The sequence below is a fragment of the Mixophyes fleayi genome, chromosome 1, assembly GCF_038048845.1.
Source record: "Mixophyes fleayi isolate aMixFle1 chromosome 1, aMixFle1.hap1, whole genome shotgun sequence".
NCBI classification, from domain to species: domain Eukaryota; kingdom Metazoa; phylum Chordata; class Amphibia; order Anura; family Limnodynastidae; genus Mixophyes; species Mixophyes fleayi.
In genome coordinates, this window is record NC_134402.1 from 2481298 (window position 1) to 2502946 (window position 21649).

Here is a 21649-nt window from a genome sequence, read left to right on the forward strand (position 1 = left end):
GTCTGAAGGAACCTCGGGTTCTGCTTGGCTGGACACTACCCACAAAGAGGTGTGGAGTCTTATGGAGAGGGAGGTTTTCACCAGGGATCCCCGCATGGAAATATGGACTTTGCGACTCCCAGATCACAAGTCGTGGCCCTCTTAGCTGGTGACAAGCGAGACTTAGGAGAGACCAAAGACTAAGGCCAGAAGGACAGACGTCAGCCGGTAGGAGTGTTATACCGGAGATGGAGGAGGTGCAGAGTACTAGGTAAGTGGAATATTTAGTAAAGGGTGCATGAGGGTGCACTAGGCTGCAGTGAGGCACAGAGGTCCCGGGGAGCTACGTAGCCCTGGAGCAGAATCGGAAGGGGGTGCGATGGTCTGCAGGAGAATACTGTTTTCTAGGTAGCAGAGTCCACGAGTCAGAGGATCACAGTAGTGAATGGTCTGCAGAGGAGTACAGCATTGAGGTCCTGAAGAGCTGGAAGCCCTGGTGCAGGATCAATAGGCAGTACAATGGTGTACAGGAAATCACTGGAGCGCAGGTAACGGAGATAAAACAGGAGTCAGAGGTAGTGATGTCCGTACAGGTAGGGAGACCTGAAGATCTGTCCCAGAGAAAAGGTAGGAGGTGCTTTAAATTGCTAGCCGGCAATCAGCTAATAAAATGAATGAAGGCAGATGCGCAGAACCGGCGGCAAGATGGCACCTGCCAGAGGGAGTACAGCGCCATCCATGGAGAGGAGAGGAGAAGAGAGGAGAGGAGAGGAGAGGACATACGATCTCATAGTCAGAATTTCTTTTGTTGTACTATTGGGGGGAGTATTGGGAGTATTATTTCTTTTTGGGTACCTTCTTATTTATTTACCCCATAGCACCATGCCTGCTTTACATTATTGGTTAGGTGAGTGGGTTTGACCAAATTACTCACATTTCATCTGCAGCCCTGAAAAACCTGTTTTTTTTTGTCAATTGCCTAAAACATCCTGAACAGACAACAGATCTTACAAATAAGGAAACCTGGCTGATTATACATTTTACACGAATAAAGATTTTATTTTTGAGTTCCATGTTGCAATTATTACAATTGTTTATCACTCTGCAGCTGCTGATGTAAATCTAAATCAGTCCCAGTGAATGGTTATAAAGTGCTGGTGACTGTATAACCTCTACTGTACTGAGGATCTGCAGAGCTGTCAGTGACAATACTGAATGAGAAGATCTTGTGTCATGAGTTGGTCTCCTCTGCACTCTGCCTGTTATTTGTTTCTAATTATCTTACCCCCAACATGTAATGGACGTATAATGCAGAATGCAGACTTCCATTGTAATCTTGCTGCACACAAGTCTGTGTTTGAGTATAAATATTATCAAGAAGGAGACATCATGATCGGAGGACTAATTTCTGCACATTCCAGAACTGTAGTGCATACATCTGTGGATGGTGTGTCTACATTACTCATTCTATGTGCATAGTAAGTCTTTCATTGTATTCTAATGTGTTTTGTTAAACTATTTGTAATTGGATTATATATTGTCTTATTGTCAGGGTAAATAATGTATGTTTTGCTACCTAGGGAAATAGGGAAACACATTTTCCACCTGACATGCACCAAAGTACATGAACATACGGAGAAAGACGCCCAACATGTGTTCAGCTACTTCTACTGGTTACAGAGACAGTAAATATGATTCTCTAGGTGTGATTGTTATAGGACTGAAATTGTAACAAGTCTGCAGAGTTTATGGTGTAAATAACAAGTTAATGTCGTTGTGTTTGTTATAACTGAACCAGGCTCACAAGCTGTGTAACCATTACATACATGTTATAATGAACAATGACAGATATATGATGAGGCTTTATCAGGGAACATAGGTGCAAGGTTCTGGTGTTTTACACTAGAGTGTGGTCTGTGCATGAAACACTCTGTAAGTGTCCTGACAGTTATTGGTGCATCACAATTATCTAGGACTGAGATTATTAACCCTCTCCTGATGTATTTATATTATAAGGTGTGAAGAGTATATAAATAATATATTATTTTATATTTGATTTTATAATATATGAGCAGATTCTTCCATGTTTGAATGAGAACAATTACTCTGCACAAAACTTTTCCCTCACTACAAACATGAAGCTTGTGAATGCTGGGAAGTCTGTTTAGTTGCTCAGAGTTATCATATGAAATGCTGTGATCTATTTCCTGTGGATAGGTAATCTTCACCCAGAAGAAAGGTATTAAGTTATGTAGCAAGGAGCACAGTGGCCCTCTTGGTTCCCTGCTCCCAGCCTTATAAGACATACCGATACAGCTCCTAGCTGAACATGCTGGAAAGTAAGTTGCCTGTGGCCTGGAAAGCAATGGAGGTTTGTGTATATTTGATGTGGCCTGGAAGGCAATTTATATCAGATGGTTAGTGTGTTAAAATTAATGCTATTTCATACGAGTTCAGATAAAATAGAGTTAGCCCTGTGATGTTTTGAATGGATTGTGTTACATACCTGCATGTCTTGTAATAGTTTTGCAATGTTGTGTAGATAAAACTGTACATGTAACATGTACAATAGATAATTGTATGGTGTTATTCTTTAGTTGATTATATTGTTAAAATGGTTGATTTACTGGCAGATAGTGAATACATAGTGTGTAAAAAATTGATTTAGGACAATGTATGCTATGAAAATTGCATTGATAGTTAATCAGGCCTTTACAAGAAAATGTGGTTAACAAGCCTGGTATGAAGTTGGCCATTTTAAGAATTGTGTGCTATTAAAAGGCTAGTGGAGGTACGTGCTTACCAGGTGAAGCCTGCTATGCTGTTTGTTGAAGAGTGTTGCTGAGATCAGGACTTAGATGCATAGCCAATGATTGGATTGTTCAGGAAGTGGTCAGATTGTTCAATATAAAGTTTTTCTAGACTGTTGGTTTAAAAGGTAGTTTGTAACTTCTAAGTAATGTGGTTTATTGCTGGAGAAATTGAAATAGTTAACATGGCAGCAAGGTAATCTAGAAGCGATCATGCTTGCAAAGATGGCTGATAATGAGACACAGTGAAATCTGATTATATGAGTTTATATGTATTTCAAATGGCAAAAGTTTATATGTGAGATAAATGTGAGAATATTTGGAAGGTTAAAATGTGTGTTCTAGTCTTTGTCTTCCTCCCCTTCCTCCTTCCTCTCCTCATACACACACACACAATGCATTCACACACCTTTGGACAATAGGTAAGCCCCACACATATACTTGCACTTACACAGACACAATGACTTGTATGTTTAACAGGCAATGAATGTAATGTTTTGTATGACAATCTATGCTATACCACCTATGTTAGAAGAGTAAATGAAATCTGTTGAGTTTGTAAAAAAAGAAAAAGAAAGTGTGTCCTGCACCAATTGGTTTAGACAACCTCTTCTCCTACTAATTCCAATTATGGAATTGTTTCAATTAAAGAGAGAAGGGGGTGCTATAAGCTGTGAAATAGTGAGAATATCACACATGATTACTGTTTGAACACAAATGGCTCCTGACCTGATTTAAGAAGACTTGCTGTGTAGTAACCTGATTAATTCTGCTGATCCTCACAGCACCCTCTAAATGTACTCCCCATAAGTACTTAAATATACATCCAGCATCTAGATATACCACTAAATATACGTTGCACCTATTTACAAGGGTAATGATATTGGCCACCAATCCTGTGCTGTGTACGGGAAAAAACAAGAATACATTAGTTAGAGCACCAAGGTCTGCCTGTCACACCTGTTAAAGAGTGGTATTGTGTCAGTATTTAGGATCTAGGCATAATGTATTGTTTAAACATGTTAGGGTCAAAGGTACTTATGGGGAGTACATTTAAAGGGTGCTGCGAGGATCAACAGAATTAATCAGGTTACTACACAACAAGTCTTCCTCAATCAGGTCAGGAGCCATTTGTGTTCAAACAGTAATCATGTGTGATATTCTCACTATTTCACCAGCCGTGATGACAAGTATAATGGAACAGATAATGTCCAAATCTGTAATTTAGATTGAGTTTGTTTAAATCCCTTTTGGTGAACCGATTCTGTAGGGGGCCTTATACATTTTTAAACACACACGTTATTGTGGTAGCACTATTTGTATTGTTTGTTTGTTTTATATTTCACACTTCTATGATCTATTGATTTTAAGCTGAACAATAAAAGTTATATTTTATCATGAATAAGGAGGATTTATAATGTTGACTGGAGTTCTAACGCTGATCTTTATTCCTTGGCTGAGGTCAAGGAATTTCTTTTTTTTGAGTTTGTAAAAAATACTGTTACACTGTCTACTGCTTTATAATATATATATATATATATATATATATATATATATATATATATATATATATATATATATATATATATATATATGTTATAGAAATAGAATGCTATTTAACAATACAACATGTTTCAAATGAAGCTAAATCTTGTGCGCTGTTGTTTTTTGAAGAGATAAGCAGAAGGTATTATATGAATATTGGTCCAATGGATTTAAGATTTAAGGAAAAATAAGAATTATATTATAAATCCTTATTTTTTATTGTATATCAATAAAGTTTTAATGCACATTTTATATTTGTACTAATGGAATAGTAAGTATAAGCCATTGGAGTGCCCCTTATCCACATTTCTTGTCTTCTCTTTACCCTTAATAAAACAAGAATTATATTTATTAGGGTAAATCAGAACTGCCTTTGCGAGGAGTAATGTTATTAAATGGTCATCAATACATTTGCCAGACTATTAGGGAGATTAGAACCCCATACCCCTAGGAATAGCCTTTTACAATGTGAGATGTAATGTTGGTGGGTAACACAAGTTAAGTGCTGCAGGTTGCAGTTCTAATGATATATGATTTAGTGATCTGCATGGATTCTAACAAACACAGGGTAATATGATTTTGCCTTCAATAGACCATTAGAGAAGGTAACAGCAATCCCTCACCCCCTTCTTTGTGGCAAATTAGACATTTGTGGCAGGACAGGAACACTTAGATGTGCCAAAGGGAGTGACTGGATGGTGTCATATCCAGTTAGCCCCTCTGTTGTCCAAGAAAATGAAATGTATGTGCTGTTTTTTAGGGAAAAGGAATACGAACCTGTAGAGTCATAAATAGAATGTAAATTTTCCTTCTAATGATTGCTGACCTAGTACAATCACTTCTGTTGTTCCCAGTGTCCAAACACCATCTAATTTATCACCTACCTGGCATTCCTTACAAAGTCCAACTAATGTCCTAACCTGCAGCTTGAAACAACACAGTTACTGCCAGAGTGCACTGTAGGTCTGATCCGAGCCAGCTATGAACCACTGTCCACTGTATTCATTTGGAGATGCACCCAGTGTTGCACTGCGGCATGACGGACGCTCCAGGGAAACCAATGACTGGGGCCCACCTAATATCATGTTGCGCTGCAAAGGGGGTGTTGGGGGGCCTGGTGCACTTAAGACAGGGAATATCATTTTAGACAAATTTTAGACAAATACACAGGCAAAACTGTGTGCACTGCTGTTTACGTAGCTCTGACTTCATGAGCAGAACTGTGTGAAGTGGGGCATACCTCCCAACTGTACTTGTAGTCAGACCAAATCCTAACTAAGCAAGACAGTCACCCAAATTCAGGACTGCACCACCAGACTCAGGACAGTTGGCAGTGTCACGGGCACTAGGAGTTTCTACCCAGGATTCACCAGGTGTGATTATGCTTACCAGAGGGGCGGAGTTTATCACAGCGATCCTCTGGGCAGTATGGTGAATGCTTGGAACAGTACAACTTAGGATAAGGAATGTCAATGTAGTGTCAGCGACTTGCAGCTATGCAGCAGGAGAGTCAGCGACTTGCAACTATGCAGCAGGAGAGTCAGCGACTTGCAGCTATAATGCGGTGGTAGGTATAACAACTGATGTGCAGTGAAGACTCCTGCCAGTGCAGGTGGGTAGCGGGGAGAGTCAGTGGTCTGCAGATAGCAAGTTGTACCACTGCTGTGATGGGAAGAGTTGTCCAGGTGCAGGTAGGAGCGGGAGCGTCAGTGGTCTGTGGATAGCAAGTTGTAACACTGCTGTGATCGAAAGAGTTGTCCAGGTGCAGGTAGGTAGCGGAAGCGTCAGTGGTCTGCGGATAGCAAGTTGTACTACTGCGGTGATGGGAAGACTTGTCCAGGTGCAGGTAGGTAGCGGGAGCATCAGTGGTCTGCAGATAGCAAGTTGTACCACTGCGGTGATGGGAAGACTTGTCCAGGTGCAGGTAGGTGGCGGAATAGCGGGTAGTCTGTAGCGGCAAGTATACCACTGATGAGCAAGGGAGACTTGTCCAAATGCAGGCAAGCAGCTGAATAGCAAATAGTCTGTGGCGGGTACGTTACCACTGATGAGCAGAGCAGGCTTGTCCAGATGCAGGTATGCAGCGGAATGCCAAGCAGTCTATAGCGGGTACGTTTACCACAGAAGAGCAATAAGGCTTGTCCAGGTGTAGGCATGCAGCGGAGTAGAGGTAGTCTGTAGCGGGCAAGTTTACCACGGATGAGCAGAGAGGACTTGTCCACAGCAAAACCGATCACACGAGCAGAACACAGGAAACACCTAGGAGTCTCAAGGGAATGAGAACCAAGAACAGGCAACGATACTAAGGACACAGGTGCCTTAAATAGTGAGTGGTGATTGATTCACTAATAGGATTAAAAGCAAGGTTTTAAGTTCAAGAGTCCTGCACATGCGCAATCCAGTCAAGATGGCGGACGGCCGCGGCTTAGGACAGGCGCCGGCAGGAATGAGAGAGAGCCACGTACCAGACCAGAGGCACTAACCGTCCAGTGAGTGACAGGCAGACTGTCCTGCTCTCTCCTATCTGTCTTGTCACTTTCACCACCTGTGGCTGTTGGTGTCTTTAGATCAGTTGCTGCTTGTTGGACCCTTGGAGGCCCTGTTGGAAAAAAAAATGGATACATGAAAATTAGAAAACTCCATCCATTATCATCATCATTTATTTATATATCGCCACTAATTCCGCAAAACTCCCCGGCATTAAATCAACAGCACCCATATTTAATAATTAAGCCACTTTCCAGTCCCATCATCAAAGTAATAGAACTCACATTTAATAAACAGATCTATTTCCCTCCAAACAACCACAACTTTAAATGAATAGTTTTCCCATTTAATAAATAAACCTAATACCCTCTCTCTAAATATTCCCAGCAATAAATTAATAGCATATACGTTTAATATAACCATCTCCCACAACCATCCTCCCTAAACTCAGCCCCACATTCAATTACAGACCCAAACCACCCCAGCATTAAATTAAAGGTTTCATCACCCCATCTTAATTTAATAGGGCCCACCAATAAATTAAATTGCCCCACAAATAAATTAAAGTGCCCCTCTATCACCCCACAAATAAAATAGCATTAAATAATTACCCCCACCTAAACACCAATAAATTAATAGCCTACCTTCCATCCATGTACTATTGGGACAGCTCCCCCATTCCCTTACACATTATAGCCCCCCTCCCTATAGTTTTCTCTGTGCAGCCCCCCTCCTTATAGTTTAGCATAGGCAGCCCCCCTGTAGTTTAGTATAGTCACCCCCCGCCACCTCCCTACATTTTGTTATAGGCAGGATCCCCCTCCCTCTCTCCCTATAGTTTAGTATAGGCAGGCACCCCCTCCTTCCATCCCTAAAGTTTAGTAAAGCAGCCCCCCGCACACTTACCTTTTGCTGATCTGGCCGGAGATGCTCCACAGATCAGGCAAACAGGAAGTGAGACTTCCTGTCTGCCGAACAGCACTGTGGGACCCCATACAGCAATAGGCAGCTTAGCGATTGGCTGCCTGTTGTTGTCCACGGACCACTAATGCCTTTGATCCCCCCCTCAACCGCCTTCCACTCCTCTGCTCCTGTGACCCTCCCCCTGCACCCAAGCAGCAGTGGACCAGTCCAACACTAGAGGCACCGTGGTGTAACATTAGAGGTGGCCATCAAGACATTGACATCTTCCATGTCTACCAGTTCTGGTACACAGGCTGCTCTACATATACATTAGGATATAGGTGTTTCATCCTCTTTCCCAGAGGTGGGTGGATGTAGACTCAGGATCAGACATTGTGCTAAGTTTGCTTTTGCCACTATCACTGACCAATCCAACATCCCCGGCCCTTTCTTACAACGTTGACAAACCCCTAGGAAGCATATTGAAAGAGCTGAAGGGAAACATAGATTAAGAGTGCAAAGTCCACTATATAACAGGCAACATTATGTAATTATCTATTTTCCACTTTTGAAGAAGGTATTTAGGTATAGGTTCCCTTCTCCCTCGCCGTTACATCAGTTCACAAGGACAGGATAGTGATTGGGTGGATTACTATTCACTTTTCTTTTCCTATGTCATATTTATATTATTTTTTCTTTAGGGTCTAATGTGTGGGCCGTTTAATGTAGTTTGTGGTCAGTTGGCTGGTTACAGTAGTTTGATTTGGGTGGATGGTACATTTATAAGATGGACACATTGGGGAAAGATGAGTTTTGGTTATTATCAAGTTCATAGTTAAAAAACAAACAATATTAGTAAAACATTGTTTTATTTTAATTGAATAGTTGTTTTTATAAAATAGTTGTATTAATATTTTTCTGAAAAATTCTTCCTCCCTCTCATCCCTACTATTTGCGATTGATGGTGAACACATGGAAATCCCTATCAAACTCTCCTGTCGCAGAAGCAATCTAGGCTGGCAGAAAAATCTCTTTCTCATGTGTCTAGTACATTCTACCAGCTAGTTTCCCAGAATCAGAATAATCAGGATGATGTTCATACACATCCACAAACACCTACTGAATTTGCATATTATGCTGAAATATAAGTAAGGTTCATCATTTGTCAGTACATGGCGATATTGTGCTCACAAAGAGAAGAAAATGTAAAAAACAGATTCATTTCCTGAGGATATAGTGTTCCCCACTGGTCAGTTTAAGTAACAAGTATGTAGACAAGGAGAATTCAGCCCAGGGTATAATACTCACCGCTAGTTTGATTTTCAGACTGATCTTGGATTTTTAAAGGGCAAAATCTTATTCTGATCCATGCAGACTCCCGTTCCTCAGACAATATTAGACAGATGGTGTCATTGCTACTCTGTGTTATGGTAACAGTATGCAGAGCCTAGCACATTAGGACTCCTAGTTATCCCTATATCAGAAGATTTTAGATGATGATGTCGTGTTGATTATTCTGATCCCTCTAGGATACCGATTGGATTAGGAGTCCTGTGGATTGGGATAATATATTGTCCTGATAGGATTCTTTGTTTTTAATCTTGAATTTCCAAGTACTGTACAATCTCCAATTTAACTAAAGTAATTCAATTTTGCACATGATTTTTATTGTGGAAACTACATCAACGTGTTATCTCCACAATCTAAGGCTGTAACACAGAACAAACAGGTAACACTATATCCTTGGCCACAGTTTTCTGTGATTTTTAGAAGTCCTATGGATCTCGGCTCTACGTACCGTAACTATAACACACCGGGGTAATGACACCACCCAACTATCATAGACTTAGGAATGGGTAACCTACAGGGATCAGGATATGGTTTATTTATCTTTAAATCCAAATTCAGATTGCAACTTCAAACTAGCAGACAATATTATATCCCGAGATAAATCCTCATTGGTCACATATATGTTATCTTTACAGACCAGCGGGGAATACAATATTCTCCTCCAACCTTTTCAATGGTTTCTTATTTGTCAGCCTGGTTTTTACTCACAAGTACTGATAACTGCAACCAAGTTTTACTTCTGTCCAATAAGTAAATCTTGAGGGTTTTGTTAATGTGTATGAATGTCATCCTGCTTAACCCTGATTCGGGGAGTGGTGTAGACCATTCTCCTTAGAATATAGACATATGTCAAAGAAATGAATCTCCACTGAAGGAATAAACATTATGGGGTATATTTACTAAACGGTATTTCTGATGGACCGATGATTCCCGGAGTTTTGCAGTAATTTTCTGCCGCCAATTTTATTACATACAAAACCCAATGGACTTTGTCTTTAATAAAATTGCCATTTTACTAAATGAAAGCAAAGTGCAGAGAATCATTGGTTTTACATATCAGAGACATATACAGCATATATATCTGTAAATTAGATATATAAATCCCAGGCATTGCTTTAACCCCCCAGTGAATGCTTTTTGGTAGCAAACTTGTTACTTAAATTGGCCATGGGGAACACTATAACTTCCCCCAGTTACTCAGAGGTTTTTTATGTCATGAGTCAATCATCCATTTTTTTTTCATTCACATGTACTGACTATTGAATCAATGAACCTTACCCATATTTCAGTCTAATATGCACATTTAATAGGTGTTTGTGCATGTATTTGAATGTCATTCTGCTCATAATTGAATCTGGGAAACTAGTTGTGTTGATAACTGTTCCTTAGAACATAGACACATGTCTTACACATGAATCTTTATTGAAGGAATAAACATGTGGGGTCTGAGTCATTAAGGAGCGTATTTGGCTTTTTTTCTGCATATTTTCCATAAAAACAATCTGCGCATGAACCGGACTATATGCCAAGAGACAGCCATGTCCAAGTCCTCTTAGAGTGCAAAAGATATTTACTACAGCCTGCGATTTAAGGGAGTGAACAAGGTGTGGAACTACGGATGCATGTAGGCAATGTACAGTTAATAATAATAATAATAATAATACTAATAATTAATAATTTTATATTCATTTTTAATTTATATGGCGCCACAAAATGTCTGCAGCGCCGTACAAGAACAAACAATAGGACAGTACAAGGTAAAACAGCACAGTACAATTAACAGTTAACACTATAACTCAGGCAGCTCAAAGCACAGCTAAAAGAAAAGCTGAAAGGGTGAGGGTGAGGCATGTACCCAAGAGGGTGGGTGCAGCTAACAGGTTAAGAGCCACTGAAAGGTGCAGATAAAATCATGAGAGGAGTCAGAGGACAAAAAGCCTAAGAAGAAGGTGGACTAAGTAGCTGGAGAGCAAAGTTAAAAGTGGTGAAAACAAGAGGAGAGAGGGCCCTGCTCTAATGAGCTTACATTCTGAAGGGAGGGGCAGATATACCGAAGACACAAGGGGTGAAAAGGGGACAGGGTCACACGGAGCGATAGAGGAATATGAAGAAGGGATGAGCAGGAGAGGTAACGGACAAGGTAGGTAAGTTAATAAAATGACAGATAGGCCTTTAAGAAAAGATGAGCTTTTAATGCCCGTTTGAAGCTGCATAGGTTGGGGGATGTTTTGATAGAGTGAGGGAGAGTGGATGAGAGATTTGGTGGCATTGAGAAGGAGGAAGATCCGAATGTGAGAAATAGTGCAGAACTGGAAGCTGCAGGATTTGGCAAAAGGATGAATGTGTGGGTCAAAGGAGAGAGAGGAGCCGAGGATGACACCTAGGCAGCGGCGTTTTTGAAGTCACGGTCAAGGTAGTGACCAATACAATGGGTAGGGGAAGAGGTCAATTGAGAGAGGCCAAGGGAGTAAGAAACGGCAAGCAGCTTAATAGAAGCAAGGTCGGTGTGGTTGTCGATGGAGATATTGAAGTTGTCTAGGATGATGGAGGGGAGGTCAGAGGAGAGGTGGTGGGGAAGCCAGGTTGCAAATTTGTCAAGGAATAGAGAAGCTGGGCCAGGGGGTGGTAGATGACAGAGACACAGAGATGGATGGGATAGAAGAGACGGATAGAGTTGACTTTCTAAGAGGAGGGTTCATGATAGGCCGTGCGTGCATTAATAGACTGTCCAGCTCAATACAGCCGACATCGGTACACAGCGCTTGTCAGTTACTTATAGGAGGTAGTAAATTGTGCACAGAGGGGACTCTGGGCAACTGGAAATTACCCCTAAGTGTTGCGCCTGAAATGTCAGACAATTTTAAATATGCTGATGAATTAGTGTCCTGCAGTTATTGAATCCAGTATTTTATATTCACCTTTCTAAATCTAATAGCACTTTTTATTATTTGAAAGAGTCACAGAATAGAGGGTTGCAACTATAATTTGAATTGATTTAAAAAGTTATTAAGTTTTAATAACAACCATTCTTCATAGTGCATCAGGCTAAACCAACTGTTTTCTTTCGCTTTAGTCTATGAACATTTCAGTTAGGTTGCTCCCTGCTGCATATACACACACTACTAGGAATGAATAATGGAAGGGGATTTTTATGGAAATAAAATATTAATAGTCTGTGTGATTGAATGGAGATTGTTTGCACCTTAATAATTCATTTTTAAGACTGATAATATTTTAAGTATCTGTCAAGTTCTGGCTCCTTACTTTCTTTGGTAGCAGGCTAGGATTGCTGTACCTGTCCTCCTTGAACCATTTCCTGGGTGGATGCTGCCTACACTATGGGCTATATCTGTATAGTCTCAAAACTGAACATCTGTATTTATATAATGGTTTATTAAATGTAACTCAATATTTTGCAGTATTAACATTGAAGAGTATCTAAGCATTTTGGCATTTATCTTTGCTATTGATGAAATTAACAAGGACCCCGATCTTCTGCCCAATGTTACTCTGGGTTATCATGTGTATAATACTTGTGGAGATCCAAAGAAAACCTTAGAATATGTCCTGCGGATCTTGTCTGGAGAAAAGAGGGAGGCTCCTAATTATTCCTGTAAGGAACATGGAGAAGTAGCTGGATTTATTGGGGATTCTGGTTTTCATACAAGCCATGCGATGGCGCAGTTACTGAGTCTGTACAAGTATCCACAGGTAAGTGGTCTCTGTATTATATTATACATACTAATATTATCAATATACAAAGAGACACACATGGCATCCACCTGTTACTGTAATTAGCTGCTAGCGCTGATTCAAAAAATATACTGCAGATTTCTGCACAGTGAGGTTCTCTGAAATACACAAATGACCGTAATAACAGAGAGGTAACACTATGGTACTGTATAATGAATGAAAATAAAGCCTGCAAGTATCATTGATGGACAATAAGACAGTAGTAAAAAGTGAGTATTGAGCTAAATAGTTTTTTTATTAATACATTTTGTGCGTTTCCCATTGGAGAAGGTTGTTCCACAATGCTGTGACGTTCTGATGGGGCAGGGACTGATGTGAATTACAGATATTGTCTGGACGGTGCTGCATAAATAAATATAGATCATTATAATAATAGTTCTGCAAGTATATATATAATATTAAAGATGCTATATGCACTTGCACTAAAGACATTATGTCATATTATTAATAATACAATTTGCTTGTTTCACATTGGTGAAGGCTGTCTCACAATGCTGGGAGCTCTAATGATACAATCAGCTGCTTTTACATAGTAATTTTAGAGAGGTGATACAGGATCCAGGTGATGTATCACACGAGTAGGTGAAAAAGTCCTTTGTAAGAAGCGGGTAGCAGAAGTAACTTCCAGAAACTACTACTTAGAGTTATCTCTGCATAACAGAAACTTATTCATGATCCAAAACAAATCAAATTCAGAGATGAAGATAATATAAAAAATGAGTATCTGATTGTTTAACAATGCACATTACAATTTCACATAAAGACCATTGCAGCACCAGCTTTACATAATGCAAAAGGACAAAACAGAAGTAAATGTCATCCAAGTAGATCACGACAAAGTAAAGTAATTTTTATTTAACTAACCACATTTTGAAACACTGTAGGGGTGTTAGAGAGGCATCATTTGTGTCCATCAAATTATTGAGAGCTGTTCACTGATCTCCTTCTGTTATACGGTTTAAATGATAAGATCCCATTGAGGCATGGACTCCACAAGACCTCTGAAGGTGTCCTGTGGTATCTGGCATCAAGACATTAGCAGCAGATCTTTTAAGTCCTATAAGTTGTGAGGTGGGGCCTCCATGGCTCGGACTATTTTTTCCAGAACATCCCACAGATGCTTGATCAGATTGAGATCGGGGTAATTTGAAGGACAAGTCAACACCTTGAAATTTTTGTCATGTTCTTCAAACCATTCCTAAACAATTTCTGCAGTGTGGCAGGGCACATTAATCTGCTGAAAGATGACACTGCCTTAAGGGAATATCATTGACATGAAGGGGTGCACTTGTTCTATAACAATGTTTGAGTGGGTTGTATGTGTCAAAGTAACATCCACATGAATGCCAGGACCCAAGGTATACCAGGAGAACATTGCCCAGGGCATCAAGCTGCGTCCGCCAGCTTGTCTTCTTCCTATGGTGCATACTGGTGTCATCTCTCACCGTGTCACATTCATCTGAAATAGCCCGTGGTGAATGTTATTGATTAGTTGATCCTAATAGTTTTATCTGTAATGTGAATGTTATTAAAACAGGAAGAAATAGAGTAATATTTGTATTCAATCGCACTGAAACATGTATTTTATTGACTCTCACTAAAATGAAAAGTCCCACTTTACTATTTTATAAATCCAACATCTCACATAATAATTTTAAACCCATTACATGTATAGAAGTAATTCTCTATCAAACCATGTTTCATTTAATATGCTTATTAGAAATTGGTGAAATGATCCATATTCTTGAACGGCAATACACCATTTACTGTGTGAGATTACAAGAGATATTCAGTATAATATATCCAAAATTAGAGATGCTCAGACTCAGTTCCCCGAGAACCGAACACACCCGAACTTAGCATATCCGAGAACCAAGCAGAGCCGGGTCGGTACTTTCACGCTTTTTCGGAATTGAAATTGAGGCAAAACGTCATTGTTACGTCGCTGGATCTCGGATCTTGCGGGTTTTGAATTCTATAAGTACCGCTATCCACGGCGATCCAGCACAATTTAACAGAGGGACACAGAAGGGGTACACAGTCTGTAGAGCAGTTGGGCAGCTTCATAGGTATAATAGAAAGAGGAGGGGTAGCAGTGTTCAACAAAGTCTACAGTGACATTCAGGAGAGCTCCATTGCTCCATTGCTAATTGTCATTGCTGGAATAGAATGACTAGGTCTGGCAGGCTTGGTCTTCTAGATCTGCTGTCCCATATTGTACAGTGTTATATAGGTAACACACAAAGAGGAGAGCTCCATTGCTCCATTGCTAATTATCATTTCTGAAATACAAATACTAGGGCGGGCAGGCTTTTCTTCTGAATTTGCAGTCAAATTGTACGCTGTTATGTAGGTTGCACACAATGAGGAGAGCTCCATTGCTAATTGTCATTGCTGAAATACAAATACTAGGGCTGGCAGGCTTTCCATCTGAATTTGCAGTCAAATTGTACAGTCTTATATAGGTTACACACAAAGAGGAGAGCTCCATTGCTCCATTGCTAATTCTCATTGCTGAAATAGAAATTATAGGGCTGGCTGGCTTGGTCTAAATCTGCAGGTACATTTTATTTTACCATAGCTCACTCAGAAACAGGAGAGGTGGCAGGGTTCAGTGCTGAAACAGAAATTGTAATAATAGGGCTGTTAGTATTCTTAAAAGTCTACAGTGACATTCTACTGTGCCATAGCTCATACAGAAACAGGAGTGGTGACATTGTTTTTGTCACTCTCCAGTCTCAGTCATGATGATACTAAGACCTCTGCCTCATGTGTTAAAGCCTATATTCAAGTGCATAGTGTTTGTAAGTCATGGAAACAAAAATGTTAATAAAAAGCTTGTACCTTTTTAAAGAAAAATAACCCCTCTCTAATAAAGGTGAAAGTTTACTGTAGAAAAACATAAAATTGCCAAGATGCCATTCTACCCCAAATATTACCAAGCATACCAGCATCAGGTAGCTCCCTTCTCTTAGCTAGATTTCAGCACCTGCAATCTACACTGTCATCATATTCACCCTCATCAGTGTGTACATCTTCTTCAAACAATGCTAATTCGTCCCTGCTGGAATCCACCATTACAGAAGTCTGTGTACTTTGATGCAATTGCTGATAATGGCCTTCCTCATGGAATTTGTAGTTCGTTTTATGACAGAGCTGTCACGATTTTTGGGCAATTCTTTTAGACCAGCCCAAATGTCAAAATGTTGTGCTGACTCATCTACATCACCTCTGGGTGTCTTGGGAAAGCTTACTTTTTCTGAGAAGTGGTTGCCAGAGAATCTGAAGGAGGAGACATCGTTGTGTCATGTACCACTTGAGCTGTCATCCTGCTAACCAGGAGCTCATTGCATCTCTTGTGATCTGGGACAGTGTCAAATAAAGACATAGCTTTTAAACTTAGGATCAAGTACAGTTGGCAAAATGAAGTGATCCGATTTCAAGATGTTGATAACTCGTGGATCCTGGCGAAGCAAATTAAGTACTTAATCTACAATTCCAATATAGTTCGCGGATTTGCTTTGTTTCATTTCCTCCTTCAATTTCTATGGCTGCTTTTCAAAAACTCTAATTAGGAGAATCACTTGACTCAAGCTAACACTGTCTGTACTCTCTTAACAGGTGACAACTTTGCTGAACTAAAGTACATTCCCCCTCAAATTCTATTCTTCTTGCAGCTGCTGCATTCTCCTACATGCTGTTGCACAATCCCAAAAATAACACTAAATATTTCAGGACACAGACAGCATCTCCTGCATGTCTTTGTCATTTTTTAAAAAGTTCTGTAACACCAAGGTGATTGTGTGAGCAAAACAGGAAAAGTGATGGAATCCCCCCGCTGTAATGCTCTAATAGTATTGGTGGCATTATCAGAAATCACATATCCTCAGGAGAGTCCAAGCCAGATAAGCCATGTTACAATGACATCCCTTAGTTTTTCAAACAGGTTGTCAGCGGTATTACCTCTGACCTGCGCCTTGTCTCGTCTCTGGTAACCACCTCTCACTCCCGCCTTCAAGACTTCTCCTGTGCTGCTCACCACTTATGGAATTCCCTACCACAATCAATCAGACTTTCCCACAGCCTTCAAATCTTTAGATGCTCCTCGAAAACCAATCTGTCTCTTTTAGAGGTAACCTTATCCTCGGTAACACTATTCACACTAATGCACCCTCACAACTATCCCAATCTCCACTCTGAGCCACACTCGCTCCTCCTGTTTCAGCTGTGCCATCTTCCCATTAGAATGTAAGCTCTGTAATGAGCAGGGTCCTTTGTACTCTTTGTTTTTATGTCTGCATTTATCTTGTCTACCTTGTATGTCCCAGTTTTAAGTATGTACTGTCTTCCCTACTGTACGGCGCTGCGGAGCACTGTGGCTCCATTCATTTTGTCTGCCTTGTCTGTTCTTGTTTTATGTATGTCTTGTTTTATATATGTCCTTGTCTTCCCTACTGTACGGCGCTGTGGAGCACTGTGGTGTCTTGCAAATCCACGATAATAATTATAATAATAATAATAATAATAATAGTTATGCCTCTTAGTGAAGCAGATGATACACAGAGCAGCCTGCCTCAGAAAAATGTGACGTACTTGGGTACATGCTGCTGCTGTCCCTGATGGTGAAGGCGAATCACCAACCCAGTGGGCTGTCACAGTCATATAATCTTTAGTTTAGCCAGTTTCGCTTGTCCACATTTCTGTGGTTAAGTGTACAGTGGGTAAAATGGCATTTTGTAGCCCAATAATTACATTTTTATGAAACGTCTGGTAGATGTGAGGAATAGCTTTTCTATTAAAATGGTGTCGTTATTGAATTTGGTAACGGGGACACAAGACCTCAAGTAATTGTCTAACACCAGCTGCATTAATAGTGGATATTGTAGGCAGATCTAATACTAGCATAGTCACCATGGTGTCTGTGATCCGCTTTGCGACTGGGTGACAGCTTTCATACTTGCTAAGGATTGTTTACCAGTCAATTGTTGTAAACTACTAGTAATCTTCTTCTTGGTCTGCTTTTGGATTGAAGATCCACCTCCATCAGCAGGAACAGCAGCAGTGGTCCTAACGCACAAGGATTCTTCTGAGGAGTCCGGGATAGGGGAGGAGTCATCTCGCATTAGCAACTTGGATGCAGGACTAACTCCCATCACTTGTGAGGATATTGATAATGAAGGTGTTGGGGGTGTAGATTGCAGGTGCTGGGATCTAGATGAGAGAAGAGAGGTAGATGATGCTGGACTGCTTGCTGTTATTTTTTTAGTATAAGTTTCTGATTTTCCCAAGAGCTTTCCATGAACTCGCTTCAAATGGAGCAACATGGATGAGGATCCTAGATGGTTAAGGTCCCTACCTCTACTGACTGTGACTTTACAAGCACTACAAATGGCTAGACAACTGTTGTCAGGATTTAGGTAAAAATAATTCCACACATAAGAGGTGGATTTCTTGGTCTTATGCCCAGGCATGACAATGGCCTTCTTCTATCACTGGCAAGAACTGCTGCAGTATTTGTTTGAAAGTATATGAAAATAATATTGCAACCTTTGAGGTGGTCAAAATTGACTGCAAATTACTTGAAATTAGTGTTATTGAGGTTAATAATAATGTAGGAACAAAAAAGAGCAAAATTATATGATTTTAGCATTTTTTAGTAATTTTTCTAAAAAATCCAGATCCAAAACCAAAACACATGAGGGCGGTTTTGCCAAAACCAAAATCTAAACCAAATTACAAAGCTAAATCAGATCCAAACCCAAAACCAAAAAGAGTTCACGGGGGTCAGTGAGCGTCTCTATCCAAAATGCAATTCAAATAATAACACAATCAACATACAAGTTATTACCTATAATATCATAAAAGTAGTCGTCCAATTTGCGAATATTTGTGTGATAGCAATGAAATCAACATGTACATTTACTGGAAATTAGAAAGGAATTGTTTGAAAATAAAGTTAAATATCAACAATCTATATATAAAACCCAGAGTGATAATCATCCAAAAATTATACATATCTATCTATCTATCTATCTATCTATCTATCTATCTATCTATCTATCTATCTATCTATCTATCTGTCCATCTATCCATCTATCTATCTATCTATCTATCTATCTATCTATCTATCTATCTGTCCATCTATCTATCTATCTATCTATCTATCTATCTATCTATCTATCTATCTATCTGTCCATCTATCTATCTATCTATCTATCTATCTATCTATCTATCTATCTATCTATCTATCTGTCTGTCTGTCTGTCTGTCTGTCTGTCTGTCTGTCTGTCTATCTATCTATCTATCTATCTATCTATCTATCTATCTATCTGTCCGTCTATCTATCTATCTATCTATCTATCTATCTATCTATCTATCTATCTATCTATCTATCTATCTATCTATCTATCTATCTGTCCACCTATCTATCTATCTATCTATCTATCTATCTATCTATCTATCTATCTATCTATCTATCTATCTATATGTCTATCTATCTGTCCATCTATCTATCTATCTATCTATCTATCTATCTATCTATCTATCTATCTGTCTGTCTGTCTGTCTGTCTATCTATCTATCTATCTATCTATCTATCTATCTATCTATCTATCTGTCTATCTATCTATCTATCTATCTATCTATCTATCTATCTATCTATCTGTCTGTCTGTCTGTCTGTCTGTCTGTCTGTCTGTCTATCTATCTATCTATCTATCTGTCTATCTATCTATCTGTCTATCTATCTGTCCATCTATCTATCTATCTATCTATCTAGATAGATATATGTATAGATATATCTATCTATCTATCTATTTAGATAGATATATGTATAGATATATCTATCTATCTATCTATAGATTCCCCTATGCAATAATATATGGTAACTTTGCCATTTTTCAGACATCTATATATAGAGAGAGAGGTAATTATTAAAGTCTTGAAAAATGTATATGAAACAAGCCTATTGATAGTCAGGATTATCTTTAAAAAAGTTTATCATAGAAAATCTAACATAGAAACAGAATTTTACGACAGATGAGAACCGCTTGGCCCATCTAGTCTGCCCATTTTATTTATTAACTTATGGTAACCTCAAACCCTATTTGATCCTTAGTTCTTTGTAAGGATTTCCTTATGTTTATCCCAAGTATGTTTAAGATGATCTACTGTATTACCCTCTACCACCTCTGATGGGAGGATATTCCACATATATAAGTGGAATAATTTCCTAAACTTTCCTCTCAACCTACTTCCCTCCAGTGTCAGTGCATGTCCTCGTGTTCTAGTACGTCACTTCCTTTGAAGAATGTTTCCTTCCTGTACCTTGTTCAAACCTTTTATCTATCTGAAAGTTTCTATCATGTCCCCCCTTTCCCTTCTCTGTTCCAAAATATACATATTAAGATCTTTTAGTCTTTCCGGGTAAGTTTTGTACTGTAGGCCATGCACCATTTTGCCCTTCTTTGTACAGTCTCTAGTGTATTTATTTCCTTCTGGAGATACGGCCTCCAGAATGTCAGGCCATAGGCCTATGGATGCGTGAAGTAGAGCAAAACACTAACCGGTATTAGCACTACTGACCTAATAGGTGCGGAGTCTAACGTACCCCTGGTGTTCGCCAGGGACCCCCGCAAGGAGGTTTGGACTTCACTGCACAGGGCACTCAGGTCGCGGTCCTATCAGTCAGTCACCGGTGTAGTGTAGAAGGGTCAGACGGTCCGGGTCACAGCAATCAGGAATATCAGGTACCAAGGGAAATCCAAAGGAATAGTCGCCAAGCCGAGGTCACAGAACAATATGGGTCACACAGATAATGGGATGGTCATCTAGCTGGGGTCACAACTGGTAATCAGGAACAGCAGAACTCTCAGGAGATACTGGAGCACGGAAGCCAGGAACACAAGGTAGTGAACCTGTTACTCTGGCACCCTAATGGCGCCAGAGACAGGTTTAAATAGAGGCCAGGGTGACCTGATTGGCGGGCTGGAGGAGGCGGTACTCGTGGGAGCAGCGGCGTCCCGTTGCCTAGCAACGGGACGGAGGACAGGGTGCATGCGCCCGAAGAACCCGGAAGTGGACTCCCGGACCGCCGACAGGAAGGTCAGACGTCCGTTCCCCGTCTGACAGGAGATCAGCGGGGACGGCGTCTGACACAGAACTGAACACAGTAGATGAGGCCGTACCAATGACCTATACAGTGGCATTGTTACTTCTTTCTTTCTGCTACTGATTCCTTTCCCTATGCAATCAAGCATCTGACTTTCCTTACTCATTGCTTTGTTACATTGCTTACCTGCCTTTATGTCACTTGTAATAGTGACTATAGATCCCTTTCCTCTTCAATAGTTTCCATTATAGTGCCATTAATACTATATTTAGCCTTTGGGTTTTTGAGACTCAAGGGCATAATTTTGCATTGTTGGCATTAAACTGCAGTTGCCACTCTCTTGACCATTCCTCTAGTCTACCTAGATCATCAATCATTTGTTTTACCCCTCCTTGTGTGTCTACCCTGTTGAATATCTTTGTGTCATCTGCAAAAATACATACTTTCCCTTCAATACCATTTGTAATATCACCAATAAAGATATTAAACAGCACTGGTCAAAGTACAGATCTGTGGGGTACTCCACTGGTAATCTTTCCCTCCTGTGAATGTACTCCATTTAATACAACTCTCTGTTTTCTAACCTGCAACCAAGATCGTATCCATTGAACCATCTTAGAATCCAATCCCACGATTCCAAGTTTATTTAACAGTCTGCGATGGGGGACATTGTGATAAGTATGTAGTATATCTAATGACTGATTGTTAATTTC

At 39.9% G+C, this 21649-nt stretch overlaps 1 protein-coding gene across 1 annotated transcript in view; it reads left to right on the forward strand.

Annotated features, from left to right (window-relative positions):
• Positions 1-227: 227 nt before the first annotated feature.
• The window catches only part of LOC142110729 (vomeronasal type-2 receptor 26-like), a 95984-nt gene continuing 74562 nt past the window's right edge, over positions 228-21649 (forward strand). The window contains exons 1-2 of the mRNA XM_075193778.1: positions 228-250; positions 12494-12785. Of these exons, the coding sequence (XP_075049879.1) occupies positions 228-250; positions 12494-12785 (315 nt within the window). The remainder of the gene's footprint in view (positions 251-12493; positions 12786-21649) is intronic.